Source organism: Phocoena sinus, chromosome 2, assembly GCF_008692025.1.
Source record: "Phocoena sinus isolate mPhoSin1 chromosome 2, mPhoSin1.pri, whole genome shotgun sequence".
Classification (NCBI taxonomy): domain Eukaryota; kingdom Metazoa; phylum Chordata; class Mammalia; order Artiodactyla; family Phocoenidae; genus Phocoena; species Phocoena sinus.
The window spans coordinates 129985154-130003907 of NC_045764.1; the positions used below are offsets into that span (position 1 = coordinate 129985154).

General features: G+C 38.5%; 1 protein-coding gene across 2 annotated transcripts in view; it reads right to left on the minus strand.

Annotated features, from left to right (window-relative positions):
- The window catches only part of TXNDC16 (thioredoxin domain containing 16), a 120289-nt gene that overhangs the window by 71036 nt on the left and 30499 nt on the right, over positions 1–18754 (minus strand). For both annotated transcript variants that reach the window (XM_032624689.1, XM_032624690.1), the window contains 3 exons: positions 10258–10379; positions 4701–4791; positions 552–702 (listed from right to left, as the gene is read on the minus strand). In XM_032624689.1, the coding sequence (XP_032480580.1) occupies positions 552–702; positions 4701–4791; positions 10258–10379 (364 nt within the window). The remainder of the gene's footprint in view (positions 1–551; positions 703–4700; positions 4792–10257; positions 10380–18754) is intronic.

Here is an 18754-nt window from a genome sequence, read left to right on the forward strand (position 1 = left end):
TTTTACATATGCTCAGGACAACCCTTCGAACTTTCAGAGAGAAAAGTCTGCTGATCACCTACTGAGTCTCTCCAAAATTCTTCCAGGCTGACAGTAAGGAAAGTGGGGCACTGGAAATGCTATAGTTCCAATATTTAGGAACTTTTAAAACAGGGATCAAACCATTCACAAAAGAGGTCTTTTCTTAACCCATGATGTAATTAATCTTCATGATCTTAGAATGGTCATAGTTCTTTATAACTACCACAGAATATTTCCACAGTTCATTACAACTACCATTATAATTACAGTGCTATATTGGATTTCAAAACAACAACACTTCAAGGCATTTTCAAAACAACAACACTTCAAGGCATTAAAATATCATTTTATGAATACATAGTCTATCTTCTATTCTACCTTTAATAAGGTACTACTCCTAAATCTGCCTAAATGAAGTAAATATGTCCAAGGGGAATAGATATAGCTCATCTAAGTAAAATGCATATCTGTGAATCAAAACAATAAATCTTATATATGAATTATCTAATATACTTAAATAAGACACATACCAGCAGAGGTGCTTCCATTGTCTTAATAAAACGATGAATGTTCAGTGTAGTCAATGACTGTTCCATTAGTGTTCTCCTACATTGCTGGGTCAAGTCCAAGACTGGTTTACAATGAAAAAAATAGAGATGTGCGTATTCTATATCTTCAGTGCTGTAAATTAAAAATTAGGGACAGACCCACTTGAAGTTCAACGTGTGATCCTTCTACCATGCAGAAAGATATAACAAATCTCTTTGTCCATGCTTTTGAATTACTGTTTTGGTAAAATCCTAAAACAGTATAACAAAATAAAAGATATAAGAGGATATAAGAAATTTCTAAGCAAAAAAGAGGATATAAGAAATTTCTGAGCTGTATAAACATTTATTTTCCTGAATTCTTTCATATGGTAGCTTCTAAATTAGAGACAGGTCTACACAATCTTTTTTTTTAGATAAAAGACTGTCACCTTGAGGACAATGAGATTATCTTAAAGTATAGTAGCTTTTCTATAGCTGTGCTAAATAAATAAAGCTTTGTAACACAAATTTTCTAGGTTTAATTTAAACCCAAATCTGTTTTGAATAAACTTCAGCCAAAACATACCTTAAGATAGAAACCATGTGACACTTTATGGAAGTTAGTGAGTTCGTATCTGAAATATTACAAAACTCAGCAAATATGGCTTATAATTTGAGTTTTGGCATTCCCTTCAATATGAGAATTCAAAGATAAACTTATAGTGAGTAAGTAAGGTTTGCCAAAATTAAAACAGCATTTTATAAATCTCCATATGGCATTAGTAGAGTTTGGCAAAATACTGCAAATTTTTATTTTTACAATATTATTTTAATTCTTGATACATGCTTCAACTGAGCTCCAAGATTCACTGATTTCAAATTTAATTGCAAAGTAATTTCTAATAGATTCAGTGATTAAAGAAATGATCATTCAAAGATTACTTAATGCCTATACTGTTAGGCCCTATGCTAAATATAAGAGAATAAGATGAATAAGATAATTCAAATCCTTGAGGGGCTTAGGCTAAAGGACATATATTTAGTAAAAAAAATGAAAATGTGATTCATAAGTGCTAGAATATACAAAGTGCTATGAGAAACAAAGAAATATTTAATTCTGCCTTAAGTCAGGAAAGAGAAGAAAGGGAAGGGAAGGGAAGGGAAGGGAAGGGAGATCATTATAGAGACTGAAAACAGTAAGAGAGAATGACTTCTCCAAGAAGATAAGACTAATGGGTATTTCAGACAAAAGGAACTATATAGCCAAGACCCAAACAAAGTATATAACTTTTTGAGAGGAACAGTAAATAGTCACATATTGCTGAAAGGAAAGTGTTGAGAGCAAGAGGACCCAGCTGAGATTGGACAACCTATCATAACCTCTGAAATAATAAAATAATGTTGGAAAGTTATTTAATCAGGGATCATTTGGTTGTAGGTAACAGACACCAAAAAGGTGGGAGTGAGGGGGATTTACTGGTAGTTTAGAAGAGCATCTCACAGAATACAAGGAAAATTCAATAACTGGATCACAGGATAAATGTATATAGATCTGAACAGCAAGAGTTCAGGGACATTTGGCCATCAACACTTCTTACCTCCCCACTCTCTCTGCTTTACTTCTACATGGGCAAAACATTCCTGCAGGCAAGAGAGCCAAAATGCTGTATAGTCCAGCTTCTCCATGCCCAATTCCAAGTTCCTAGAAAAAGGTATCTTATCTGCTCAGGTAAGTCCATGGATTGGATGACTCTAGGTCAGGTGGCCACCTCCAACTTAATTGACTGTGATATGTATGAGGTAGGGGTAACACCCTTCTTAGCCTATACACAGATTCTTTAAGAAGGGAATATGGGGAGGTAGCAGAAAGTACTGGTGTCTCTACAGCATGCTACCTCTTATTCTACCTATCACATACACCCTTCTTTTTTTATTTTTTTACCATTTAAAAAAATTATTGGAGTATAGTTGATTTACAATGTTGTATTGTTTCAGGTGTATAGCAAAGTGAATCAGATATATACATATATATATATCCACTCTTTTTTAGATTCTTTTCCCATATAGGCCATTACAGAGCATATATACCCTTCTTAACCGACATTTCAAACATACTCAGGCCCAACATGATATAACAATTAATATACTAGATTATTCAATGTTATAGCCCCAGCAACTAGAATAGTGCCTAGAACATAGAAGGCATTCAATAAATATTTGTTGAATGAAAGAATGAACAAAGGAAAGAAAAAAATAAAAAGAACAAATGAAAGAAAAGATACGTTCACCTCTTCCCCATTAGGAGACAACTCGAAGTCATCACTAAGTACTTCACTCAGAAGTGATGTCCCAGGACTACATTATTCTGAATCCACAGTCCTTCCCTATCACATCAGGTCCAGATATGACTCCTCACCATTTTGTAGCCATGAATAAATGAGAATGAAAACTTCTCCAATACGTCATGTACTCAAAAGTTTATGAAAAACAGAATAACTGTACATTTTTAAACTCTCATTTTTAAAATGGGGGAAAGCATAAATCCTTCAAGAATATCAATATATAGTCTGTCTTGCTGAACAGTATTTGTAAAACAAATGAGAGGACTTATACCTTGCCAATAAATAACCAAACCTCTATGTTTTAAGCATGTCACCGTTACTTGCAATTATTCATTAACAGAAAAATCAAGAAGCTAGTAATGCAAGAGAAAATACAAACAACCCTCAGAGAAAGTGTGGGGCTAGCACAGAATCCTAATGGGACTGAGAATCTCAAGGTTCCCCCATTCCAAGATGGGAAATTGGTAGTCTACATTGGGAGGAGCAAAGTAGCTGGCTACACTACTGCTCACTGTAAGTATCTTGAGATTCAGTGACTACTTACCGTAAAGTTTTAGGGTACCGTCAGCATGATCCTCAAATTGTTAAAAAAATTAATTCTTATACAAATAGCAAACATGCATCAAAGTTTTATTTAACTCACTGAGGGAACCAGCAGGATGGCAGTTCAATAAGAAGATAGAAAAAGGAATGCTGGTTAATGTCGTACAGAGCAATAAAAACGTAACTTTTCTTTGCAAGTACTTCACTCTCGGTCTATCCATTCCCCGCAAAAAAAAAAAAAATTGTTTCACTTTATCAGTTTTCTGTGTACTAACCTCCATGTTTACAAAGTTGTAAAATGTCTGGGATTTAATTAATTGTGTGTGGTATATCAAATAGTCACTATTCTATGAGAGGTGAGCAGGAGGGCTCGTTAAAAACTCTTGCATGGGGCTTCCCTGGTGGCGCAGTGGTTGAGAGTCCGCCTGCTGATGCAGGGGACACGGGTTTGTGCCCCGGTCCGGGAAGATCCCACATGCCGCGGAGCGGCTGGGCCCGTGAGCCATGGCCGCTGAGCCTGCGCGTCTGGAGCCTGTGCTCCGCAATGGGAGAGGCCACAGCAGTGAGAGGCCCGCGTACTGCAAAAAACAAACAAACAAACAAAAAAACTCTTGCATGGTTTAAAAAGGTCACACAATCACCATTTTGCCCTGCTTTGGATTCATTTTCCTGAAGAGCATTTTGAAGCCAAACTTAGAAGTCTTCAAATGCACTGGTTATTCCTTGTGTCCCCATGTACTAAACAGAAGAAAAACTTTAACCCTAGGTTGCCCAGCCAAAAGCAGTCCAAAGAAGGTCTCTACCTAAAATTGTAAGCTAGAAACTAGACAAGAAAATTAAACATGTAAAACATTCTGTTCAAAACTGTACTCAAATATATTTAAGATTTTTCTGGTATAGTAACTTAGGGAACTCTCAGGAAGAATCTCTGGAGCTTAGTTATGAAAGCTGTTATTTTATCACCTATCTGATCACTGTGGCAGATCTATTCGTAAAATACACGTGGCCACTCAAGGGATCACATCTTGTGGCTTATGCATACTGCCTTCGTTCACCTTAATTTAACATCCCTTCTGTATATTTAAGTTCATTTTAGTACAGCAGATAATAGTAATGAAGAGGATTTCAGGTTTCATTTATATATTCACATCTGGTTACGATTCCCCTCAGATAAGTCCACATTGTGGGAGTATAATGGAAATGCTGAATAAGTAATGTGAAATAAGTGAACTTAAAATTGTTAACTTATGCTTCTTATACATACCCAATACTTTGCAAAAGGGCAATTTCTGTGGTTAAGACAAATTGGTACGTGGTCCCATACACAAAAGCAGCTTCCATGACTGCTCTGTGCTCTGAAGAAGAGAGAAAGAAGTTGGGAGAGAGGAGGAGTTATTCTATTCAGAATACTTTCGTACACCCTTTTATGCTCTATTATGTTTAAATAAAAAGCCTTTGTAGGGATCCCAGTTGGGAAAATACAGGCAGTTAAAGAAGTTATAAAATGTCTGTTCTAGTTAAGGTAAGAGAAGAACTAAGAGGGAATAGAAAATGAGCTATACTTGAGAATATATGACAAATCTGTGATAGTTTCTTCCCAGTAGTAAGGAAGAGAATATGAGTTCATCATACAACTTTCATGTTATATTTTATATACAAATATTGTACACTATTTCTGGCTTAGTTTTTTTAATCAAACTTATTCTTATATATAGTTTAAAGAGACAATTCTACGTGTATTAAGAAAATGAACAGTTCCTCCACCCTCAGCCACCATTTCCGACTCCCAAGGGACAGCTACTTTCAACTCTTTTACTCTTCCTTTCGGTATTTACCTCCAAGTCTCTAAATGACCTTCTTATACTCTTATTTCCTGATTTTTTTTTTCTTTTAGTGTTAGTATTTTCTATCAACTTCCCACTATGGAAGATGATAAATTAGCTCTCCTTTCCAAAACCCCACTCCACAAATATACACAATTCTATGCCCTCAACGTGCTCAATATAGTCCTAACTTTTATTAGATCAATAGTCAGGATTTACACTGTTGGGACTCAGTAAATACTATTTCCTTTTGAAATTTTTTTCACTACAGTTATAGGTATCTTTTAAAATTTTTGTTTAGATTTCTTGCTGATTTATTCCTAAATTCTTCCACAGTTGTCTAACACTCTGAATACTTCAAATACATCAGTTATATTATCAATTCCCTCTTGTTGCAGACGTTTTTGCAGCGCCTTCTGATCTGCTCCAATGTGGACTCTGCTGCTCAACCCGCTGCACAACTTTCATCCTGGGGACTCACTTCACTGTCACCCTGGGGATGCTCCGATTCTCACTCTTACGTTGGGCCCTTGGCCTGTTACCCACATCTTCCTGACTGATTTGTTCCCTTGCTCCCATTCTCTAGCTCCTTCCCGGGAGAGGATATACGGAATACACAAATTTTGCAACCTTACACCTCTCAAAGCATCTTTATTCTACTTTCATAACTGTAGTTGTTGGCATGTAGCATTCTAGCATTTCCCCTGAGAATTCTGAAAGCATAGCTCCACTGTCTTCAGCTCCCAGGACTGCGGTTGAGAAGTCCAAAGCCATTCTGATTCTTTTTCTTTTTTTAATTAATTTATTTTTAATTTATTTATTTATTTTTGGCTGCATTGGGTCTTCATTGCTGCGCACGGGCTTTCCCTAGTTGCGGTGAGCAGGGGCTACTCTTCCTTGTGGTGCGCAGGCTTCTCATTGCAGTGGCATCTCTTGTTGCGGAGCATGGGCTCTAGGCACGTCGGGCTTCAGTAGCTGTGGCACACGGGCTCTGCAGTTGTGGCTCGCGGGCTCTAGAGCGTAGACTCAGTAGTTGCGGCACACAGGCTTAGTTCCTCCGCAGCATGTGGGATCTTCCCGGACCAGGGCTTGAACCCGTGTCCCCTGCATTGGCAGGCGGATTCTTAACCACTGTGCCACCAGGGAAGTCCCGCCTTCTGATTCTTTTTTTTTTTTTTTTGCGATACGCGGGCCTCTCACTGCTGTGGCCTCTCCCGTTGCGGAGCACAGGCTCCGGACGCGCAGGCTCAGCGGCCATGGCCCACGGGCCCAGCCGCTGCCGCGGCATGTGGGATCTTCCCCGACCGGGACACGAACCCATGTCCCCTGCATCGGCAGGCGGACTCCCAACCACTGCGCCACCAGGGAAGCCCCCGCCTTCTGATTCTTGATCCTTTAACTGCAATATTTTTTCCTTTCTTAAAGATTTTAGAATAGCGTTTGTTGCCAATATTCTGAAAATTCAATATGAGATGCTCTGGTGTGGCTCTACATTTAAACACTCTGCTGCGATTCAGTGGGCCGTTTCAATTTGGAAGCTCAAAATCCCTCAGTTCTGGGAAATTTTCTTAAAGTATTTCTTTGAAGATTCCTTCCTTTTCATATCTTATTTTCCCTTTTCTCCTCACTGCCATTTCTAGGTAGTTATCTTCCCCTCCCCGACCTAATCTTCTGCCACTTGAATCACATATCATCAGATTATTCCACTCACCACTCTGCCTTGTTGGAGTCATCTACAACCCGAGCCAGGGTTAATCCCCCTCATTCCATGAAAAATTTTGCTTCTGTCACACTGTCACACTCTCCAATACTACTAACATAACCTTGGTGATTCTACTATCCCCATAGATGATCCTTGCAAAATCCTAGCCTTTCAGTCCTTGGTTTTCTCTGGAGACTCCAGTGATCTCTCTTCAGCCCTGCCTTACCCACTCACTGCCATGGTCCCACTCCAAGCTTTGTAATCACCAATCACTGCAAATCCCTCCAAAATGTCCAGCACTCCTCCCAACACACACACACACACACACACACACACACACACACACACACACACACACCCTTCCATCTCCAGGTCACTCTGTCTAGTACATAACTTTAACCTTCCCGGACCTACAATCCTACCATTTTCACTGTCCTTTATCCACCTTGGGTCCTCTCTTCCCTCCTAAACCAGCTTAAATTCCATGGTCAGTCTTTATAATCACTCCCCGGCCTGTCTAGCTAAAACACAGTCCAAATTAAATCAAATAATCTGCCTATTCTGTACTTATATCCATGAAAGTGAATATGGCTGGGAAAAAAAAAAAAGGAAAGAAAACAAGAACCTGCTAGCATCACCATGTCAATGGTTTCACTTTAGATTACTGGCATCAACTATTACTGCTGCCTAGCAACCATTCTTTATTTTCAGGCCTTCTAAGACAACTGTTTCATCTCTTCTTTCCTCAAACTATATGTTCACTTTATTTCTATTTCATTGAGAAAATGAACCAATTAAGAAAAACCCAAAAAAGCTCCCAGCACCATATCTATCTGCCCCCTTAACTAAATTGATGTCCACATTCTCTGTCTTCCCTCCTAATACCATAGGCGAATTTTCTGTGCTCCCAGTAAAGAACCAGCCCTCCCCCTGTTCACTAGATTCCATCTCCTCTTGTCTATTCAAAGATGTTGCTCCAGTAATTCTGTGCTCTTTTTCCTCCACGATGCATTTTCCTTTTGCTACAAGAACTTTCTTGTCAACATACAAATATGCTTCTTAAAAAATTCTTGAGGACTTCCCTGGTGGTGCAGTGGTTAAGAATCTGCGTGCCAATGCAGGGGACATGGGTTTGAGCCCTGGTCCAGGAAGATCTCACATGCTGTGGAGCAACTAAGCCCTTGCACCACAACTACTGAGCCTGCACTCTAGAGCCAGCAAGCCACAACTACTGAGCCCGTGAGCCACAACTACTGAAGCCCACACCCTACAGCCCATGTGCCACAACTATTGAGCCCACATGCTGCAACTACTGAAGCCTGTGCACCTAGAGCCCATGCTCCACAACAAGAGAAGCCACCACCATGAGAAACCCACACACCGCAAGGAACAGTAGTCCCCGCTCGCTGCAACTAGAGAAAGCCCGTGTGCAGCAACAAAGACCCAATGCAGCCAAAAATAAAAATTTTTTTTAAAAATTCTTCACTTGACCCCACATACTCTTCCAGCCACTGCCCCATATTTCTCCCTCCCTTAAAAGGAAAATTTCCTAGATGAGTCTCTATAGTCACAGTCTCCAGTTGCTCTCTACCTATTCTCTTACACCCCTGTCAGGCATTTACCCCTACCACTCTACAAAAATTGTGTGCATCAAGGGCATGGATAACTTCCATACTGCTAAGCATAATGGTCAACTGGTAGTTCTTATCCTAATTAACCTTTCAGTATCCTTTGATACAATTGCTTCTATCTCATCTATAAAATCCTATCATCACTTTGCTTACACACAGGCCATTCTTTCTGCCTCCTTTACTAACCTGTGGAGGATGAAGTATCTAATGAGTTCAGTCTTCTTCTCTTTTCCATCCAGCCTCACTCCCTTCATGGTCTCCTCTGGCCTCACAACTTTATGTCACAAATTTATATCCCTAGTCTGTATCCCCACTATCAAATGCAGACTAGTAAAATCCCACTACCTTTTTGATATCTGTACTTGGCTGTCTAATGGGTACTCCACAAGTATAATGTTCAAAAGTGGATTCTAGAGCTTCCTCTCCAAACTGTCTATTTCCACTCTTCCCCACCTTAGTTATCAGCAATTTCACCATTCACGTAGCTCAGGCCAAAATCCCAGAGCCACCCTGGTATCTATTCCTCTCTCATTCTACAACCAATGTCAGAAAACTCAGTTAGTCTTACATCCAAACTACTGCTAAAATTCAAATGTATTGCCACCACCACTGCTAACACCCTGGTCCAAGCCACCTACCACCGTCTCTTGCCTGCATGATTGCAGTAACTTCCTGATTTTCTCCCTTATTCTACTATTGCTCCTTCTAGTCTATTCCAAACCCAGAAGTCAGACTGACACTGTTAAAATATAAATCAGGGATTTCTGGCTCCCTGTATAGCTCATCCCTCTCGTTAATTACAATTACAAACCATGGACAAAATACAATAACCTGAGGGGCCTTGAAAAGTAAACAATAAACAGGCTGATTCTGGAGCATTATTTTACAAGTACATTAAGTTCAATGGCATACTGTGTAGCCATCAAGCTTTATGTGTATAAACATTGAAATTTCCAATAAATGATTTTATTTCATAGAGTACAATTTTTTTAATGTCTTTAACTACATTTTATATTAACATGTTCAAGTTATAACCATTAACAAGTAAAAATCTTGAAAGCATAACTGTAAGTTGTTCATGAAACATTTATAAACTTCGTTATGACAAAATTACCTATGAATGCACAAGGTGATGCTGTCAAAATTAGATTTTTTAAAAATCAAGAAAAATATGTCATGAACAGCAAATACCAAGGTAAAGAAGGAAGCCGAGATAGTCAACAACATTTATCAAATACTATAAACTACTATATCAGGTACCACGAGGACTGTAAGGAAATAAATTCAGTAATAGCTGACACAGAGCACCAGGAAATTTTTTAGTTATTCAAATTCACTTGGTCCTCACAATAACACTAAGGGGTAGGCACAATTATTTTCACCACCTTAGTGACCAGGAAACAGGCTAAAGAAGTAAGTTGTCCAAGGTCATACTGTAAGTAGTTGGTGGGAAAGGGAGTCTAACCTAGGCCTCTGGCTCCAGAGTTCTCATTCAAGCACTATACTATGTTGCCTGTTTGAAGAAAGAAAATATAATAGTAAAAGATGCTTTAAATTTATTTTAAAATATTAAGATTGTGGTCAAAATACACTATGTTAAGTCCTTCAACATAAACACACATGTATAGAGACATGACGAAGATTAATGTAAAAGTTGATAAATACCTGGTGTTCCAATGGCTCTGACATATGAGAATGCAATGTTCGCTTTTCCTTTCAGAGCATTTTCTGTGTTCTGAAGGTCTCCCAGAGTGGTAATATATTTTACTTCATTAAAAAGAAGAGCACTGAAATAAATAAAGATGTAGTTGGTAGAAAAATCTGACATGTACTTAGTTATTTAATACATATTTTGAGTAGGTTAAAGAACCTAATCAAAAAAAAAATTTAATCTTTTGAACAAACTCTCAATAGTAAGAACCTAAGCATTTCAAGTCTGAATTAAAATCACCCTCTAAATCATTAGTCTGTCACTGAGAACATTAACCAGGGACAGTTGTGAGAAATAGTGTGCGTATCCTCCGTCACAACCACCTCAATACATTTAAACTGTATTTACTAGCATCCTATTCTGGACAAATAATCCCTTACAAATCTCTCAGCCATGGATACATTTCAGCCCTTCACACATCTATACTGAAATCATCTTTCCATGGCCTATAGGGCCCTGAATGGTAAGCCTTGTCTACTTCTCCAACATCATTCTGTACTACTATTCCTCATGTCTACCCTACTTTAGGCAACACCCCAGGGCATTTGCACATACCATTCTCTTTGTTGAAAGCTGTTCCCTTCTTATATATCTGGTCTCAGCTTAAACATCATTGACTTAAGAGAAGCCTCCCTTGTTGGTCCTATATAAGTAGGTCTGTAGCATTTTCCTCTTGAATTTCACACTATTTAATCCTTTGTAGGATCAAATTTATAATTATTCACATATATTTTTTTACTTGTTTATCCCTGCCTCTCTCATTAAACTGTTACCTTCTTGTGACAGGGACCATGCATATTTTATCACTATATCCATAATAACTTAGAATAGAACCTGGTACATTGTAAGTATTCAATAAGTATTTGTTCAATGAATGACAGAAAACATAGGGCAGGAATCATTTATTGCCATTCTTCATTTGAACAAATAGAAGATCAAATCAAAACACTGAAGAGCTTACTTACTCAAAAACACATATACTGAACTGAGGAGCCAGGAACAGAACATAGAACAGGTCTTCTCACTCTTAATTTAGTGATCTTTCCACCTGACCACAATTCTTCCAAATCATCTTTTTTTTAATATAATCTCTATTTATTTATGTTTATTTATTTGGCTGTGCCGGGTCTTAGTTGCAGCACACAGGATCTTCGTTGTGGCATGTGAGATCTAGTTCCCTGATCAGGGATCAAACTCGGGTCCCCTGCACTGGGAGCGTGGAGTCTTAACCACTGACCATCAGAAAAGTCCCCCAAATCATCTTTTTAATGTATAGATCAGAATAACTGATCATATTTCTTCATCCAAAAGAATTTCATTTAAAAATTTTCTACTTCTATATAAATTCTCTATCACTAACAACTAACTTCACTTAATCTCCACATGTATATCTGTGTGTGTGTGTGTGCATGTGTGTGCGTATTTTTGTTAAGCTAAACTTTAAGAATTTTTGAAAGCTGTTCCAACTCCACAGACTTAAGTAAGCAAAAGTTCACTCCAATAAATTAGTCAATCATAGTTTCCTCTTACGGAAAACATAGCACTTTCCACTAATATAGCAATTCTCAGAGTTTTTGGTCTCAGGATCCCTTTATACCCTTAAAAATTATTGAGTTCTTCAAAGGGCTTTTGTTTATGTAGGTTACATTTATTAATAGTTGCCAAAATATAAATTAAAATAGCAATTAAAATATTTATTAATCCCTTAAAAATAAAAATAGGGGCTTCCCTGGTGGCGCAGTGGTTGAGAGTCCACCTGCCGATGCAGGGGACACGGGTTCGTGCCCCGGTCCGGGAGGATTCCACGTGCCGTGGAGTGGCTGGGCCCGTGGGCCATGGCCGCTGGGCCTGCGTGTCCGGAGCCTGTGCTCCACGACGGGAGAGGCCGCAGCAGTGAGAGGCCCACGTACCGCAAAAAAAATAAAAATAAACACCATTGCATATTAACATAACACTTTTTTATTAAAAATAACTAAATTTCCAAAAGGAAAGAAAAATCCAGTGAAAAGAGTGGCCTTGTTTTACATTTTTGCAAGTCTCTTTAATATTGGACTAAATAGAAGACAGGTGGATTCTCTTATCTGCTTCTTCGTTCACTCTGTTGTGACATCACACACACAACACAAAATGTAGCCTCTAGAAACCGCACTCATAAAAGAAGGAAAGTGAAAAAGGCAAACATCTTAGTGTGATTATAAAAATATTGTCACTTTGGGAGCACCCTGAAATGGCTGCCCTAAATTACACTGCTTAAATACTTACCTATATATTACAGATTTCAACTTTTTAAAAGAAATGTAAAACTTGAATTTCTATACGTCCCAGGGCTCTTGTTTTGTTTTTAAAAGAAATATTTACTGGGCAGTACTCACTACTTGCTAGATATTTTCACATGTTTTCATTTAAATCCTCAACGATATTCTTGGGAAATTCTTTATTACACACAGATACACACAGAGGAAAGAACCGCACGGATTAAGTAACCTGCTCCAGGTCATACCAGTAGTCACTGATAGAGCTGAGATTCTAATCCAGGTCTTCTGACACTTTGCCCGTAACTTTCTAAACTATGTTATTACTAACCACTCATACATGGTAAACCAGGTAAAAAGGGAGGCAACTAATGAATAGCCACAGAGTCTCAGTGGCGATCTGGGCTACTGGCTACTTATACGTTTTGGCTAGCAAGACCAGAATTACCCTTGAGTTACTTCAAAACTGCTGGAAGACACCATCTAGTGAAGTAATTGGACTGCCGTGTAAATTCTCGGCTTGGGAATGACATCCATCCATTTACCTTTACTTCTCTAGCAGCTCTAATCCATTTGCTTCAAAAATCTAACCTAGGAGTAGAAATAACCCTAACCTTTTTTCTCAATAAAGACCAGCAAATATAAATTGATAAAAGCCAATGTTTGGGGGGACACTTCCCACATGTCAGGTATAGTACTAAGTACTATATAAGTAGTGGCAGTTTATCAGTTTTGGGATTGCCTGACTCTTCTGCTTTGGGAATTCCCAGTTTTCTAAGTCTTCATGGTGGGCAGAGCCCAAGTCCCCACATACAAGCTACTAATACTGTAAATTGCTTTTCCAGGCTCCCTGCTGCTAGGCTATATGACCCAGAATCACTTATCTGACATCCCAGACTGGGAGCCAGTGATGTAAAGAATCAGGAGCAGTGCAGAATTATTTCCAGAGGCAGCAGCAACAGTCAGCTTTGAAGGCAGGAATGACAATAGTGCTAATGACAGCTGTAGCGCTAGCAATGCAAGTTGTGGCGTCCAATGCCCAGAAGTAATGCAGCAGTCCCCTGGAGACTAGCTCCGTGCCATGATTATGAGCCGAATAATTCAGAGCCAAATAAACCTGAGTCCAGTTCTCCAACCCTTCTAGTGAGCCTGAGATTTCCTACATCTGCTCTAAATCCTTTTCTGCTTAAGCCAGTCAGACCCAGATTCTGGGGCTTATAACTAAGAACACCCAACAGTACACTCAGCTGTGCTTAATTTTCATGGCAACCATGTGAGATCAGTACTATCATTAACTCCATTTTACAGATAAGGTCATGGGCCTTAAAGAGGTTACCTTGCCTAATGTCCCAAAGCTCATTAAAGAGTCATTATCCAAGAGGTCATAATACCAAAACTAATGACATTCATAATCTCACGATCTCCATGATTGTTCCCAATGGCTTCGTAACTTTAATATATTTTTTAATGTTAATTTCCAGAATATGGGGACATCTAGGGATCTCTAGGATCCATTCCATGAGCCTGTGCTCCTTCACTCCAGTTCCAAAGTGGAGAAATGCGTTAAAGGAAAAGTCTGTCTTGCGATTTTCTTGCTCTATAGGTGGGGTAAAACAGCCTGAGGCTGCTCTGACCTGGGAGCTCTTCCTGCCCCAGAAAGGCCTTCCTTTTCCTTGGCATACTCTTCCAGAGACCCTCCTAACACAATCATTAGGTAGATAAGATATATGGCCAAGAACTGAATGGGTGCCAGAAAAAAAAAAAAAAAAGAACTCAGGAGTCCACCTGACCCCACTTTTAGAGCAGCAGGTTGCTCAGCCTTTTTTCAGAAAAAAAAGACCACTTTTACATCATATTTCTGCCATTATTCAAATTCTAAAAAACCCTATAAAAACAAAAAGTTACCTTCTATTTTGCCTTACCAAAATTCCTGGTGGGGGGGAACAAAGAGGGAGGAGGAGAAAGAGGGAGAGATGAGGGAGAGAAGAAGGAGACAGACAAATTACTTTTACCTAAATTAATTACAGTTGACCCTCAGTATCCATGGTTTCCACATTTGCAGGTTCAGCCAACTGCAGGTGGAAACTATTTGGAAAAAATAATTCCAGAAAAGTCTAAAAAACAAAACTTGAATTTGTCATATACTGACAACTATTTACACAGCATTTACATTGTATTAGGTATTATAAGTAATCTAGAGATGATTTAAAGTATACGGGAGCTAGTAGAGCTAATCAATGAATTTGGTAAAGTAGCAGGATACAAAGTTAATGCACAGAAATCTCTGGCATTCCTATACACTAATGATGAAAAATCTGAAAGACAAATTAAGGAAACACTCCCATTTACCACTGCAACAAAAAGAATAAAATACCTAGGAATAAACCTACCTAAGGAGACAAAAGACCTGTATGTAGAAAACTATAAGACACTGATGAAAGAAATTAAAGATGATACAAATAGATGGAGAGATATACCATGTTCTTGGATTGGAAGAATCAATATTATGAAAATGACTATACTACCCAATGCAATCTACAGATTCAGTGCAATCCCTATCAAACTACCAATGGCATTTTTCACAGAACTACAACAAAAAATTTCACAATTTGTATGGAAACACAAAAGACCCCGAATAGCCAAAGCAATCCTGAGAAAGAAAAACAGAGCTGGAGGAATCAGACTCCCTGACTTCAGACTATACTACAAAGCTACAGTAATCAAGACAATATGGTACTGGCACAAAATCAGAAAGACAGATCAACAGAACAATATAGAAAGCCCAGAGATAAACCCACGCACATATGGTCACCTTATTTTTGATAAAGGAGGCAAGAATATACAATGGAGAAAAGACACTCTCTTCAATAAGTGGTGCTGGGAAAACTGGACAGCTACTTGTAAAAGAATGAAATTAGAACATTCCCTAACACCATACACAAAAATAAACTCAAAATGGATTAAAGACCTAAATGTAAGGCCAGATGCTATAAAACTCTTAGAGGAAAACATAGGCAGAACACTCTATGACATAAATCACAGCAAGATCCTTTTTGATCCACCTCCTAGAGAAAAGAAAATAAAAACAAAAATAAACAAATGAGACCTAATGAAACTTAAAAGCTTTTGCACAGCAAAGGAAACCATAAATAAGACGAAAAGACAAACCTCAGAATGGGAGAAAATATTTGCAAATGAAGCAACTGATAAAGGATTAATCTCCAAAATTTATAAGCAGCTAATGCAACTCAATATCAGAAAAACAATCAACCCAATCCAGAAATGGGCAGAAGACCTAAATAGACATTTCTCCAAAGAAGATATACAGATTGCCAACAAACACATGAAAGAATGCTCATCATCACTAATCATTAGAGAAATGCAAATCAAAACTACATGAGGTATCACCTTACACTGGTTAGAATGGCCATCATCAAACAATCTACAAACAATAAATGCTGAAGAGGGTGTGGAGAAAAGGGAACCCTCTTGCACTGTTGGTGGGAATGTAAATTGATACAGCCACTATGGAGAATAGTATGGAGATTCCTTAAAAAACAAAAAATAGAACTACCATACGACCCAGCAATCCCACTACTGGGCATATACCCTGAGAAAACCATAATTCAAAAAGAGTCATGTACCACAATGTTCATTGCAGCTCTATTTACAATAGCCAGGCCATGGAAGCAACCTAAGTGTCCACTGACAGATGAATGGATAAAGAAGATGTGGCACATATATACAATGGAATATTACTCAACCATAAAATGAAACGAAATTGAGTTATTTGTAGTGAGGTGGATGGACCTAGAGTCTGTCATACAGAGTGAAGTAAGTCAGAAAGAGAAAAACAAATACCATATGCTAACACATATATATGGAATCAAAAAAAATTAAAAAAGGTTCTGAAGAACCTAGGGGCAGGAGAGGAATAAAGACGCAGATGTAGAGAATGGACTTGAAGACACAGGCAGGGGGAAGGGTAAGCTGGGATGAAGTCAGAGAGTGGCATGGACATATATACACTACCAAACGTAAAACAGATAGCTAGTGGGAAGCAGGTGCATAGCACAGGTAGATGAGCTCAGTGCTTTGTGACCACCTAGAGGGGTGATAGGGAGGCTGGAAGGGAGACACAAGAGGGAGGAGATATGGGGATATATGTATATGTACAGCTGATTCACTTTGTCATAAAGCAGAAACTAAGACACCACTGTAAAGCAATTATACTCCAGTAAAGATGTTAAAAATAAAAATAAGTATACAGTGGGCTTCCCTGGTGGCGCAGTGGTTGAGAGTCCGCCTGCCAATGCAGGGGACACGGGTTCATGCCCCGGTCCAGGAAGATCCCATATGCCGCAGAGCGGCTGGGCCCGTGAGCCATTGCCGCTGAGTCTGCGCGTCCGGAGCCTGTGCTCTGCAACGGGAGAGGCCACAAATGTGAGAGGCCCGCGTACCGCAAAAAAAATAATAAATAAGTATACGGGAGGATATGCATAGGTTATATGCTAATACTACACCATTTTATATGAGGGATTGAGCATCTGGGGATTCTGGTATCCACGGAGGGTGAGGAAGGCGGGGGGGTGGGAGGTGCTGAAACCAATCCCCCTCGGATACTGAGGGATGACTGTATAGTATTCTAGGCAGATCCATGTATAAAATGAAATATCCCAAAATGTTCCATTAGGCATTTTCTAAATTAATACAGTTAAAAAAACAAACAGAAGCCATCTCTGAAATTTGAATTGAGAGTACAAGTAATAACAAAGTTCAAAAACATCAGTCTAAGTCTTTTTGTCATACGCTGTGTATTTTCCTACTAGCTTACCACTTATAAAATTCTTAACACCAGAAACAATCTTATGGGCTTATAATGTAAGAAGATTTCTGCTACTCCAATTTTTAACAACCAAAAAGTGAAGCTTCCCAATTCATTCATCCATCAATCCAATATTTTTCAACACCTAATACATGTCACCCACGATGCTATGCACTGGTAGAAGGACTTTGTATAAGGCGGCACAGTCTGGGGATATAACCATTACTACCAATTAACATAGAGCTGTGAGGAATTCAAATCCAAGGCAAGTAATTTTTTATTACAATTTCCCAGTATGTCACTATCAAACAGGAATCCACCTGATAATATTGTGTAGGAACAAATCTGATAGAGATAAAGGAAGGAGCAATAGCTCAAAACCTATTAGGAAGGGACCAGCTTGAGCACAGCTCAGGAGTTTTAAAGGAAGACACCTCCAAGAGGAGCTTTCCCCAGAAGTTCTACCCAAGCTCAAAAACCAGGCTCTGCAATAATGTGTTAAAAATAAAATATTAGCAGAAATTAGGATAGTTGAAAATAATTACCATAATATTTGTAGTTCATATTATCGTCTGTAGTACATTAACTTAAAAGGAAAGAAATCTTCCACTTGACAAAATATTGTCACAGAATATCAATTAGCACACCTTAATAAAGAGTTATTGAGATTTCATTGTTTCTTACAGTACTGCATAGTCTTTCCTTTTTGTATCAATATCATTTGATGATTTCCAGGAGTCAACAATGACTGGGGGGAAAATGGCCTTTCTTTGCAACTGCTGCCTCACGGCAAATATTCCCAGCAACTGTCACAGCACGGACTTGCATGAACTCACTTCTATTAGTACTGTGTGTGCAACAGAACAGCAGGTAGATATTTGAATTTGGATTGCTTTTTTTCTTAATTGCAAAATGAGATTTCCTGCATTTATATAGAAAAAAGCGACTAACATTTGTAGAGCACTGGGTAAAACACAAAGCATATTTTCAGATGTATTACTTTATTTGATCTTCAAAAAACTCTAATGGCAGTGCAATTTTTAACATTTAAGAGATGAGGAAAACCAGCAATCAGAAAACATAAACTGTTATGATCACCCAACGGATAAATCCTCCATAAACCCTGACTTCTTCACATATCATTCCAAAGCACATTTGAGATTATAGTGCCTCAATCTTCTATACCTCTATCTGACTTGCCTCAGACTGGTTACATATGGTATTCTCAATCAACAAATAAAGATTGTTACTTTACTTTCTTTTTCTAAATATTACCCTTCTTAACCCAATCTAGAAGCTGGGAAGTGAAATTTTCCTCACAGTTACGAAACCACACAATTCCATCGGTTTTTTGTTGGGTTTTTTGTTGGGTTT